At 36.0% G+C, this 13,803-nt stretch overlaps 1 protein-coding gene across 2 annotated transcripts in view; it reads left to right on the top strand.

Annotated features, from left to right (window-relative positions):
* The window catches only part of LOC133527173 (basement membrane-specific heparan sulfate proteoglycan core protein), a 204,374-nt gene that overhangs the window by 64,598 nt on the left and 125,973 nt on the right, over positions 1-13,803 (top strand). For both annotated transcript variants that reach the window (XM_061864076.1, XM_061864067.1), the window contains exons 3-9: positions 351-429; positions 1,149-1,216; positions 2,181-2,361; positions 4,269-4,441; positions 5,136-5,261; positions 5,357-5,458; positions 9,741-9,857. In XM_061864076.1, the coding sequence (XP_061720060.1) occupies positions 351-429; positions 1,149-1,216; positions 2,181-2,361; positions 4,269-4,441; positions 5,136-5,261; positions 5,357-5,458; positions 9,741-9,857 (846 nt within the window). The remainder of the gene's footprint in view (positions 1-350; positions 430-1,148; positions 1,217-2,180; positions 2,362-4,268; positions 4,442-5,135; positions 5,262-5,356; positions 5,459-9,740; positions 9,858-13,803) is intronic.

Raw genomic sequence — 13,803 nt, 5'->3', positions numbered from 1 at the left:
CGTGAAAAATACTGTATGTATATTCACCTTCGGGATCCGGGTTTCGTTTGATGCTCGTTAATATTTCTGTCATTTTTATTGCAAGATGTATATCTCGCAATAAATAAAATCCTTGCCTATTATTATGCATAATACATTTTATTAATTGTTTGCAACATAAGTAGGGCATAGCAATAAGTCATCCCATCGGATCTTCTGATTACAGCCACAATGACACTGCTATTTGCTATGTACCTATAAATCCTATAATTGGAAACCATCAGCCATATTTTTACATAAATTGAAGAGCATGTAATGTAGGAAGATATATTATCTGTTGGTAATTCTAAATAAGTAAATGAATGTTTCAGCGTCGTCGTCGTCGACTACGCCGGAGCCGGAGGACACCGAGGACACCAGCACGGACGACCCGGCTGGTGGCGTCGTACCGTAAGTGCATGATCATCTTATGAACGGTTGATTAGTAGAGAGATCGAGAATGCCTCAAGGCCATAAGAGTCATAAGAACATAGCCGCCACGCCGATAGACGTGCTCTCTGCTCTCATTTTATAGTAATAAAGAGATTTTGCATAACAAAAGTGGTCTTGGTTTTGGTTTAGATCTATTTCCGTAAAAGGTTTTCTCTATTAAATTCAATGATATAGGTAGTAAGTATCTAAAGAGGAAATAACATAGCATAATTTTCAAGACATGTACGGGCCGGGATTTGACTACGATCCGATCGTTCATAAACTCCCCTCCCCCCCCCCCCCCCCCCCCCCCCCCCGGCATTTATAAGTCTGGAGCCATTCGACTTATTTTTAGAAAACGACTCAAACTTCAAATAATTATTCTCCAAGTAGGCCTCTTTTAAGAGTCAATACATCATATTTTACATTATTCGGATTGCTACTGAAGACTGAAGCAATATTACTGTTGCAACGATGATCCGGGCGATGTCACTGTAAATTTTCTTGTGAATACAAATATATTGGGATAAAAATATAAAGGAACCACATTGTAAGCTTTTGACAAGGAAGGTAGATTTCTAATTGAATCTTTATTTCAGGCTTTATTCTTAAGAACAGACCCTTAAACTATGACAGTGCTATAATATATTATGTAACATATTATGATTATGTATAAAGCATAATGTTTCTTATTTTAGATTCGATGACGAAACCGGCGACGGTTCCGGCGCGCACGTTCCCGTGGACACCTCGGAGCCGAAAGAAAGTGAGTATAAAACATTGTATTCAAATATAACATTTGGCCTTTGCAACATGTATATGCCTTACTTAGACATTTGGCATACATATGGTAGGTATGGTATCCACACCACACTTATACAAATATACGTTGGTGCGAGCGAAATGCACAAATATCAATAATACTAGGTGTAACAAAAATTGCGGGGATCCGTTCAAGGGCTTATTCGGTGTCGTGGTCTGATTTGGAAAAAATGGGAAAAATTATTTAGACGCGATAAAATTTTGGGCTTTGTATGGAGGGTTAAGCCGATTTGGACGACCTGCCCCATAGAAAAAAAACATAAATTCTTTTTCTTTGCCTTTTTTAATCAAAACACGATACCGAATATGCCCTTAAACGGATATCCACTATTTTTGTTACATATACATACATGTAAAAACCGAAGACTCGACTGAGTTTTTCCGACTCTTATAATTAAAACGTAACTCGAGTTCTTTTCAACTTATAAGAGAAACGAGTCTTTTGTTGAGACTTGAGTCCTTTTCGGAGAACTTGTAACTTTATTACAAATAACTTCGAAATGGGTTGTCTTTGTGTAAAACTCATGGATGTACATAACATAAATCATACAATAACGCCTATTTTCTTTACTGTTAAGGTAAAACCTATAAAATTGTTGGCTGAGTCTTTATTCGGAGATTCGAGTCCTTTTGAGTTGCGCTTAAAAAAGACTCAATAAAGGACTCGACTCGGGACTTAAAAGACTCAGAAGTTTTTTAAGCTCTGAGTCTCGGAAAAACAAGTCGAGTTCTTTAATTTAGACTCAAAAGACTTGAGACAAACACTAATTGGCCCTCTGTAAATTTTTTGATAATTTCGTATTTAATTTATACTATTATATGTACTAAAGAAAAGATAGGTTAGGTGATAAGAGGAATGTTGGCGTATGCAAAACCTGCAATCATGTTTTCCTATTAACGTATTACAGAGACGCTCCGCGTTACCTTCGTGGCAATGCAACCCTACCAGGAAGAATACTCCAACAGAGACTCGCCGCAGTTCCAGAACTTTTCCAAGTCCTTGGCCAATGCCGTAAATAAGATTTACGAAGAACAAGGAAGAAACAGAGAAATATCCGGCACTCAAAGAGCAAGCCTTGTGAGGATACAGTAAGTTGAGATTGTACCGTCCTTAAAAAACCATTTTTAATTAACCTACTACGTGACCTGAAGACAAATGCGCCTAGAAGCAGCAATTTAATTATATCTACCTATGATAAATACATTTTCTCAATCATATATAATTATTTATGTAGAATTATCATAATATATGACCATTTAATTGACTGCCCGATAATGACTTAAGGTAAGGTACCAGTTTACTTACTTAATTACTCGTACGAGTCTTAATATCCGGTTTCAAGCTAACATGTAAATGATAATTACACCTAAATACTATTGAATAACATACACAGGGGTTATAAACATGTAAAGATATTTGTTAAATATCGGGAACTCGACAAATGAAATGTACGGTCAAGGAATTTGATTTCACTTTAACTTTACTCTTAAAGAATACATGGAAATAATAAAAAAAATACAAGACCCCAAGTTTGAAGACTCGAGCTATTTTTAATCATCCTTGAAGGAAAAAATATGATAGCATTAGATTCCTTACATTTTATTAAAAAAAGTATTGTATTCACTACGTGACCGACCGTCACGCCACCGAGCATTCGCAAATCTAGCACAAAACGTCAAATCACTACATCTTATAAAACGGCCCCCAAAACCTTCACCTATCGATAGAACGATTTTTGAAGAAGGTTTAAGTGTCAATTTATTAAGGTTTTTAGTAAAATTGGTTAAAATATTACGACGTTTGCCAACGATGTCGGAAAAAATCACACTGTCTAGGAGCTTTAATAGAAAACATTCCTAATCCGTTGGAGCTATTACAACACAATATATAGTAGGGTTTTCTCCGTTTCATTGGTCTATAAAAAAGTCTATGGTGGTGTATGTCTATCTTTTACGGAAAACTTACTATACTCATTCTTAATATGTGGTATTTACAAAGCGATTTACATGGATACAGTATTAATCATTGTCAAATTAAATACGTTACTTATATTAAAAAAAAATATCCAGATTACAATTATACCTTACACCCTACAATTTAAATGAATATCTTAAGAGTTATCGTAAATTAAAAATTCAATTTCGTGCATATAATTTTTACGAAATGTTAAATAAGTCCATTGATAGTGCCAAATTTTACCACCGCATGCGCTGCGGATGCTGCCATCGCTTTACTGTACCCCCACTATGCACTTCGCACGTAGCCAATAGCAACTATAGACATAAACGCAATATTTCACCGACAAAATCGCAATTTCCTTGTTTTCCATAGATCTTAACGGCTGCTAATATTACTGTGAGCCTGTATTGCCATTTTGTTAGGAGCGTTTCGTAGGTAAAATATGACTTTTGTATTGCTTTAAGGCAATGGGTCGGAAAAGGGGTCCTCAAAACAAACCTGATTAAATAGCGTAGCAAAAAGTAGGTAATAGCATAATGAAATGGTCATTTGGAAAGACACACATGAAAATAAAACGCGATGGTCAGTTATGTATCCAAAATCCTTTTAAAGTAAAGTATGTCAAAGGCACTTTGAATTTTTGACGGCTTTTTTCCAGTAACCTCAACATGTTAGAGCACCCACCCTAACTCTTAAAGGGTGTTGATATTCTCAAGTGCAGAGAAAAACTATTACAGACTTGAGTAATAAAAAAAACAACTACTTACTACAGTTACTACTAAATAGTAGTACTCTCTCTCACTAAACTTTTGATTCATATTGATTTGACGTCCCGCGTCGCACAATTTACTATTTAGCTTCGATTTTTTGTGTTACTTTACATTTCGTACTTTCTTCGTGACGATGAGTTAAAAAATGCGTTTCATATGTCTTGAAACTCTCACAATGCTCAAGATGATACTTTTGTTCTTGTAATAACGATTTTACTACCTGTACTGTGTACTTTTGCATAACAAATAAATACCTATCGTTACAGATCTCGAGCCACTGACGACTTCTCATGCAAGGTGACGCTGGACATCGTAACAACGGGTTATTACGACATGGACAAGATCGCCAGGATCCTCCAGGACCACATCCACAATCGCCGCTCGCTGGAGGGAGTGGTTGTCAGCGAGGCGGACTTTAGCGCCACCAACGTCGACCCAGGTCAATATAAAATACTGTGTAACACAGTTATCACATAGATGCGGATTGGCACACCGCTCTGGTGTATAGGCGATATAGCGCTATGCACGTATATAGGATGTCTTGCTCGCAGACCGGAGTTGCGTGCAGGTCTGCATCCAATGTTACTTATACTACGCGGTACACCGTACAGCACCGTAACAGGACCGGCAAAAATTGAAGGGTGAATTACTTCTCTACAAAATTCACCCGGAATTGATTATCTGAAGTTATTAAGGTAGTAAAAAGGTAAGGTAGTTAAAAATGTAGGTATGTACATTCATGTTTATTTGTTTTTTGTGTTTGTTAACAACATTATTTTGAATTTTATTTCTGAACTTACCAAGTAAATAATTTAATAAAATGATACACTTTAGTACTTAATAGTTTTGGGGGGGCCCACTGATTAACCAGTCCGCCGGACGGTATCGGCCTGTCAGTTGTTCGGAACTATCAACTTTTTGTTCTAACTGACAGACCGATTCCGTGCGACGTACTATTAATCAGTGGGTCCCTTTAAATTACTCTAAGATAAACTCAAATCAATAAAAAATATGATCAATACATAAATCTTATGTGATACTACTTAACATATTTTGTTTTTCACTCACGTCGATAAAAACAACAATACTACTACAGATGGGCTTAGTAACACGTAATTATATATGTCATGTAGCATCAAATGAGTCGTGCCCAGACGACTGGGTCCGGTGCGATGGCGGAGCGTGCCACCCCGGCTACACGCGCTGCAACGGCGTGAAGGACTGCTCGGACGGCGCTGACGAGGCCGGCTGTCCGTCGGGTATACTTATTTGCCATTTATTTTAGTTCAATTAATTTTCGTATTTATTTTTTATGTTTTGTAATATTCTTTTTTTTTTCTGTTACCGCATAAAGACGATTCCATTAATGAAATACCTAGAGGTGAAGAAAATCTGCCGCTACCTGAAACTGAGAGACCCAGATCTGCAGTGGACACAGACGAGTCCTCAAATCCTGGTAAGATATTACAATTAAAAAAATAATTAGGCACATATTCTACATTTTCATTTAACAGCGAAAAAATATTTAGAAAAAGCGGTACCTAAGTACCTAAGTTGGTGGTGGTGGTAAGTATTAAAAATGTATCCCCGAGTTTGGCAGCTGAAGACGGCACTGTACGGCACCATATGTTTTGGGGTAACTGAATTGTCAATTATTGAATATTTACAACTATTGTTATCGCATAATTTACAGATAGTGTCAAATTAGAAGCATGATCTTGGTGTTTACACCTCTTCTGTAATCAATAACTGTTTCTGTTAAACTGTTTTGTTAATAGTTATAAAATTTAACTAACTCTTACATAGCTCTGTAAAATGTTGTCTCTCTCTAACAAACTGAAATGTCAAAATGACGGATAGGGACAAACGATTCTCAACGGTTTGTTAAGATTTGATGGACGTTTATGAATAACACCATTAGTAGCCTGGTACCTACTTCAGGGTGAATCGAGACTGTATCTCGAAATACCGCATTATAATATTACTTATATAATAAGTTTTTACCAATAGGTTCATTTTTGTATAACTTAACAAGCAAGCAATAATTTAGCAAGGTAGTGAAGAAAGTATTTCATTGGTATGAGCGCTATGATAATGAACTAGTTATACTCGTTATTAAGGCGTGCATCTCTCATGTGTCATTTTGTAAATTATGTTATTTTGTGATACCGACTTCGTATTAAAGATGCATATAGTACGATATCTCATGTGTATACAAATAAAATCCAAATATAATTCTATTTTTTTAATAAAACTCATTTTATATCAATCGTATAACTATGTGAAGACAAAATAACCAATAAAATAAGAAGAGGTCAATCACAATCCCAGATACGCACAGAGTTGATGGATAGAAAGAGGTAAGGTCTCTTCCGTTTCTTAAGATAAAACTGACTTCAAGACTAGCCGATACTGCACGCACACATATTCACTTATTGGGTATGAGCCATTTACCACTCAGCCTAGGGAGGTTAGCCAAGATGATAGTCCTACTCCTACGTCGACAGACGCCAAGTGAAAAGCAATAATGTATTGGAATGACAGATATGGTACGAAATATTACGGGACTATTTTCATATATTAGTATCGATCGATTGGCGTAATTTGCTTATGATTGTCATTTTCGCTAGGTCTTCTGGAGTCGTGAATGCGTGTGTGTCGTGGGTAGCCACGAGGTAATCGGTGTTCAAAATTCTAAAATTTATTCTGCTAGTAGGCCTCAAGGGCTCTTTTACAAGTCAGTACAACATTATAGTAACATCATATAGTGACATGAAAAATACATAACAACATTTATAAATACAACAGCCAATACCTGGGTAAACATTACATTATAATAATCTTAAAATAAATAATTACTACAATACAATAGAGATGTATAGTCTCTATGGTTAAAAATACATTAAATCTGGAGATGTAAAAGGTCCCGAATGTCAGAGCACTAATACTAATTAGATATGGAGTATGTAACAAGTCAAGAATATTATACGATATTACAGATACGTATAGTCTCCACGGTTAATACATTAAGTTTGGAGATGTATAAGGTCCCCACGGTCTGAGAAAGTAATAATACACAATAATAATGACATTAATAAGATTTGGAGGTGTAAAGGCTCTCCAAGTGTCCAAGAATAAAGAAATAAAAATGTGTGTGAAATACATGTTTCACGTCAAGTGTGTTTTGAAATCACAGTTTTGCCTCAGCGACTCTAGCTCTGCCTAGCTTTTAACTCTGTACAGATACGTCAGGTACCTATAGGTGTCGGTTCCCGTGTTGAGGTCATACACACAACAACATAATTTTCCTGTAATGACAGCAGGATGAAATGTATATTTTTCATACCGATCGACGACGACCGACCGAGCAAGTTCAACAGCCTACTGCAAGATTGACAAAAAAATGTATTCAAGGTCTTAAATAAAAGTATATAAAAGCAAGAGTAAATCACATTTACTCTTGCTTTTATATATACTACTTTTTACGAACCGAAGATAAACTAAATTTAACTTCAGATTAGACACCACATTTCACTCGAACTTATTCAAGTTAGCAAAAATCGAAACCCTAAATAGTTTTCAATTAACTGCTCCTCACTTTGCTCGTCATTGTAAAGTGGAGTTCTATAGAAATGACAAATATAAGAGATTTTGCTAGCGTTTGACATATATTTTAATCAATGTGACAGACGGACGGACAAGAGTCGCACCATAAGGGTTCCTTTTGTACTTTTTGGTACGAAGCCCTAAAATTGGGGAGAGGATATTGTATGGCGTAACCTATGACTACCTCACAGATCTAGAATGTACAAAAAACTTGATAAAAAAATTCAAAGACAACTATGTATAGTGAACACGATCGATTAAGCTGTTTTTAAGTTACTGCTAAAAGTTCCCTTCTTAATATAAACAGACGTACAAAGCGCCGCGAAGGTACTCCACTTATAGTTGTTACCTTTGTAGCTGGCCCGCAACGGCTTATCCTTTGTCTATTGTTAACTAAAACCGCGCGTGCCACTACCTGAAAAAAAAAGGGTCCTATAATTCTAATTGGCACCTGAGCGCGGGCTACTCCAACGCTCAAAAAACCAGTGTAGGTGCGCTCTCCGATAACGCGCCTTTGTTCCGCATATCAAGGACACATTTTAGACTGGTTGGGTAGCGTTCGACTCGCCGGCACTCAGTAACCGTATAGGGACCACACAAGAAATCACAAATTATTTTTCCATTTGTTCATTTTAAATCTTATTTCAGTTACCACAGGAGTTCTAATTAAATAACCGCTTAAAGTTACCTGTACCCCTAGTGTAAATATTTTCGACAGCGAAACGTGACGTACGCGTTTGCGTTAAGTGTCATTTTGTATGAGATTTTTGACTTTCCAAAACGTCCCGCTTGGCGCGCTGTTCAAAAACCCATACAAAATGAGACTTAACGCAAACGCGTACGTCACGTTTCGCTATCGACTAAATTTACACTAGGGGTACAGGCCTTTTTTTTGCAGGTAAGTGGCACGCGCGGTTTTAGTTAACAATAGACAAAGGATAAGTTGTTGGGGGCCAGCTACAAAGCTAACAACTATACTGACTACATGATGCTTACTAATAGCCCCCGTTCAAGGCAGTCTACTGTGACAGATGTGTAACTATGGAACCTTACACTGAGCATGGCCCGACATGCTCTTGGCCTGTTTTTGAATGATTTTGACACTCATGGAATGTTCATGAATTGATTTCCTTATGTACAATTAAATTATCTTTAAACGTAAGCGTCATTATACTTGTAGATGTGTGAGCTATCTTGAAATTGTAACATACTGCTATAATGGCAGTTGTAGTATTCCGTACCTCAAAAAGAAACCGGAACCCTTATATGATCAATTTTGCGTCTGTCTATCCGTATTCATCTGTCACAGCTCATTTGCTCTATAACTAAGTATACCAAAAATAAGTTGAAAATTGGTATCTACACAAATGAAGGTCTGTGACCCGAAGGCGGACATAAAACATAGGGCCACTTTTTGCCACCTATATACTTACTTGGGTAGGTATTAAATGAAAGGGCTCATTGGAGGACTCTTAAATATATTATTGTTTATAATTTCAAGCTAAGTAGTGTAGAAGTTATTTAAGAGGATAGGCCACGGCTTTTTCTTACAAACGTAGTCCTCATTTTCCTCTCTGGATATTAATACTATTGAAAATATTTTGATACATTTTGTTGTATATCAACCGTAACTATGCTCCTTTGTTTGAATCTTTTACTATTATAAAGGTTAGGGGCATTTTAAAAATGTATGAAGTCTGTTTTTCGGTTTTAATTTTTACACAAATAAAAAAAGAAAAAAAGTCAAACATAGGGGCATAGCTATGGTTAATATACATCAAAATATGTAAAAACATTTTCCATAACGTAAATATCCAGAAAGGAAAATGGCGAGTTCGTATGGAGATGCGGCCGTCGCCTATCATCTTAAGAAAATAGGTAAAAAAATACAATCTCCCCCCTAATATTCGAAACTAATAGGCCTTTGAAAAAAACATAAAATAGTTCTTCTGCAGTTAAGCATAAGCCGAGCTTAAGAAACAAAACACAGTTAAAAAATGTGCGAAGTACGGAATCCTTGGAGCGCGAGTTCGACTTGCACAGGGGCTGTTTTTTTATCACATTTATTATAAAGATGCATATATAATATAAATATAAACTACCAACCAGTGTAACTACACTTTTGGTTTCAGAATGCCACACGGAGGAACTGACGTGTGACAACACGCGCTGCGTTTCGGTGACTAAACGTTGTGATGGCCATAACGACTGCGATGATGGATTGGATGAGCAGAATTGCCCACCGATAGGTAAGTCACTTATAAATAAGTACTTTAAAAAATAAATTAATACAATGAAAACATTACCTCAACATAATCTCCAAAAGAAAAAACCTTCGAATAGAAGATATTCTTCTAAAACTAGCGGGCCTGTGAGCTGTAGACCTAGCGAATTCCCATGGCGCTAAAATTATAGAACATAACGCCAAATTTCATGAAAATCGGTTGAGAAATGTAAACAGTAGAGGAGAATATCCAGATACGGAAGCGAGTAAGTACTCGTACAACGTTTCATCGATTTTAGCTCAAGTGCCTCAATAAATTGTATCTCAAATAATCGATTCCTATCAAGAGCGTCAAACTGCCTCTAAGCAATACTATGCTGCGTCAAGTATGAAGTGCATGTTATTCGGTACCTACTCAATTAACCAATTAACCAACAACTCATGTTTGCCATTTATTTTTATCTTCGCGGCAGAACGGCAAAATTATTTGTACGCGAACAGAAGCTTAAACACGAAATATGTACAGTCAGCATCAAAAGTAGCGGATCAGATTACGTGTCAAAAGTATCTACATTCTCTAATAACTTTACAAAAAGGGATGTCTTTATACAAATGTAGAAATAATACTTTTGAACACGAACTGTATAGGATATATCCCTATTTGAAAAAGTATTCCAGGGTGGCAGATACTTTGGCTGTGTTGTTTCATCCGCTACAACTAATGCTTACTGTCGGCCCGATTCGAAGAATGAGATACAATAACGATAAGTTCTGGTTGATAACGATAAGTTCTGGTTAAGAGACGTTGGTAGATAACGTTTGTATGTCGTATAATTGACAGAAGCAGCCCGATTCGGGCAACCAATGTCACTTTGACGTTAGAAATATCGTAGATAGATTTTATTGGAATCACAGCGGAATCGAAATGAATGTCAATTTTGACATGTCGTTTCTTTTAAAGATCGCTCCAAGATCTTAAACGTATGTTAATCATTCTTCGAATCGGGCCGTGTAGGTTTTAAAAATATTGACACATGTATTTTTCTTTTTTTATATGGAGTCCTAACCTGTTTATAATCACATATTGCGGGTCTGAACTAAGTGTTCCACACGTACAGCACGAAAAAATTCGTTTCATTGAAACGGAAATATTTTTAATAAGAAGAGGTGAATGCTTAAGTGAGTATAGCTCTTACTAATGACGTGGCACATCACCAGAAAATAAAATCAGGCTCAAGAGCTATTAAGGCACAAGATGTGGCAATGGATTTGTTGTACTTTTTCCATTTTAATTTTTAACTCCCTATTCCATAAATAACGATACTTTTCCCTAAATTGTTAATTTAAAGAAATACTATTAAAGTTTACACTTGGTCATTTTTAAAAAAATACACGTAAATATTTTGCAGTAGTAAAAGTAGTTTTAGTTTTGCAGAAGTAGAGTGTTTAACTTAGGTGAATTTTCATCCCGCGGTTAACAATCTACTGTTTTTCGTCAGTATAAAAAGTCTACCATTTAATCACCTCTTAAATCTCGAGTGGAGTTCAATGACGTTCAAGTGCATTATGTAATATAGGTAACAGTTACCAGTAGTGCATTTAGTTGTGGTTTGAGCAATAAGTTGAAATAGTCGTAAGTACAATAAGCATATTTTGCGCCTGATAGACCAACAAGAAGCAAAATGGAAAAAGGCCATCATATATTTAAATTTATTTTAGGAAAAGCGTAGAGGCAATCTCCACATAACCATTATGTAATCAATTCATGATGACCTAACTATAAGTTTACGTTATATATAAGTACGACTAGTATCTTCCATTTGGACCTTAAACTAATGTAAAAAAAACAACACGTGATTAGGCCTTTCGGCCAATGAGGTACAACATTTTGTATGCATGCAATTATATCACAAGACTGTTTCATGTGATTTTGTTTGTTTACTTTTTTAACGCCCAAATGGAATGGAATGGAACAGACCAATGGACAGTTTGATCACAAACGATCTGAGAGCAATGTGGCATTAATGGTAGTTTTGTGACTGCTACATAATGAAAGGCATTATAATACGAGTGTGGGTTTCTCCCTCATTTCATTCGTTTCATAAAAGGATCACACTAGTATTTTAATGCCTACATACACTGCTTTATCTACATCAATATCATAAGCTTGTTGAAGCTAATCTAAAAAAATAAAACAATATAAACTATAGTCTCTCAAACTACTTTGTCAGTAGAAAACGGCGTGAAATTCCAATTTTCTATGGGACGATAACACTTGTGCCTATATATTAAATTTACTACTTCTACTTGCGGAAATGGCTTGACAGACTATTAAAAGACAAACTTAACATCAAATGGCGGCAATGCAAACTTTTTCGCGCATATCACGCATCTGGTGTTTTTTACATTCAGGATAAAATAAAATCGGGTTCAAGTGCCATAGCGTTCGATATCAAGTAACATGCGAGATTTGACAAAATTGTTGGCAACTGACACTTTATTTCGAATAAAATGCCATCTCCACTGATCTTAGAATAGAATTCAAATAACTTTGTTTCTCAGCGATGATCTAAATTTAAATGTACTTAATTAAAAAAAAGGTTATTGCTACATTAAAGTGAAAATTACGATGCACCCACAGATCACATACGTTTGTTTTTGTTAATATAAGCCGTTAGCTTATACTGTCTGAATATATTATGGGAGGTTATGAGATGGATGGAGATAAAGTATTTTCTTCTCGTTAATTTTATTAAAAAAAGATTACAAATCTGGATCATAAATTTCTGGTTTCTAATCGGGCTTAAATTGGTATCAAATACGCTTCAATAAGGCTTGTCAATTATGTAAATCCCGTATGTCTTACGTCGTCAAGTTGCACTCGCATACATGCTTGTCAAGCATGCTCGATTGTCTCCACAGCACTCTAAGACGATAGTGGACGACTGTTTCATTATACAAATGTGGACTATTTTTTTCCCTTGATATTGACATTATGGAAAATATTTTTACACAAATTATTATATATTACTAATATTAGTCATACCTTCGTTTGACTTTTTAAATATGGTTAAGAGTTTATATATATTTTTTTAATCTTCTTACTCATATACTAAACTAATAATAGTTACGTGATCCCTTTTGTTCTTAAAGTAGGTAGTTTATTATTCTGAATATGGTGAGAATCATAGCTCATTACTCAGGACAAAGATTATAACCATCCCACAGAAGTATTTCTCTTGCTCCGTTGTTTCCCTTATACTCGACTCGTATCACCTTAGTTTACAACTATGAACTATGAATTCTCGAAAGGAAAATAAGTTTAATTGTAAGTAGGTAGATGTAAAACCACGAGGGTAAGATGTGTAACGATGAATATGTACGGAACATAATAAAGTTCTATTAAGAAACGAAGCAGCGCTACTTACTACTGTGTTACGAGTGTAATATGACATAAAGCTGTGTTGGAATGTGAAGTGCGGTCTGTGGGCGGACGCATGATTCTCAAGTGTTTTAATCATATCAATTCTGAGCTCATATTTAACTGTTTATGCGTACTTGACGCCATTATACTCATGGTTGGTAACAACGTTCCATGATTCATCAGTATGCTATGGTTAGGAATTAAACTTTTGTTTATACTTAATACTGGTCCACGCTTAAGAGTAAGTATGAATTACTGTGGGAGCTTGTAACACGAGTGTTTTACGCGCGAGCGAGTTGACCGCATCCGTTGCTCTTAAAGGTATATTTTTTTATATGAACACACAGCTTATTTGTTTTTGTTCGTTCACGTAGTATTGATAGTTGATCCTTACAACTAGCACTTCAGTTCGTAAGTAGTGCAAGCCCTAAGTTACAAATACGGGTACAACACGCCAGTTACGTTTTCACATCTGCTCTCGAGAATGCAGATCGGGTGACTCCACTCTGGTTGGCCCGCTACAGCAAGCCTGAGGAAGAGGACCCTG

The sequence above is a fragment of the Cydia pomonella genome, chromosome 1, assembly GCF_033807575.1.
Source record: "Cydia pomonella isolate Wapato2018A chromosome 1, ilCydPomo1, whole genome shotgun sequence".
NCBI classification, from domain to species: domain Eukaryota; kingdom Metazoa; phylum Arthropoda; class Insecta; order Lepidoptera; family Tortricidae; genus Cydia; species Cydia pomonella.
Note: the sequence above shows the minus strand (reverse complement) of the source record. Positions and strands in the feature narration are given on the sequence as shown.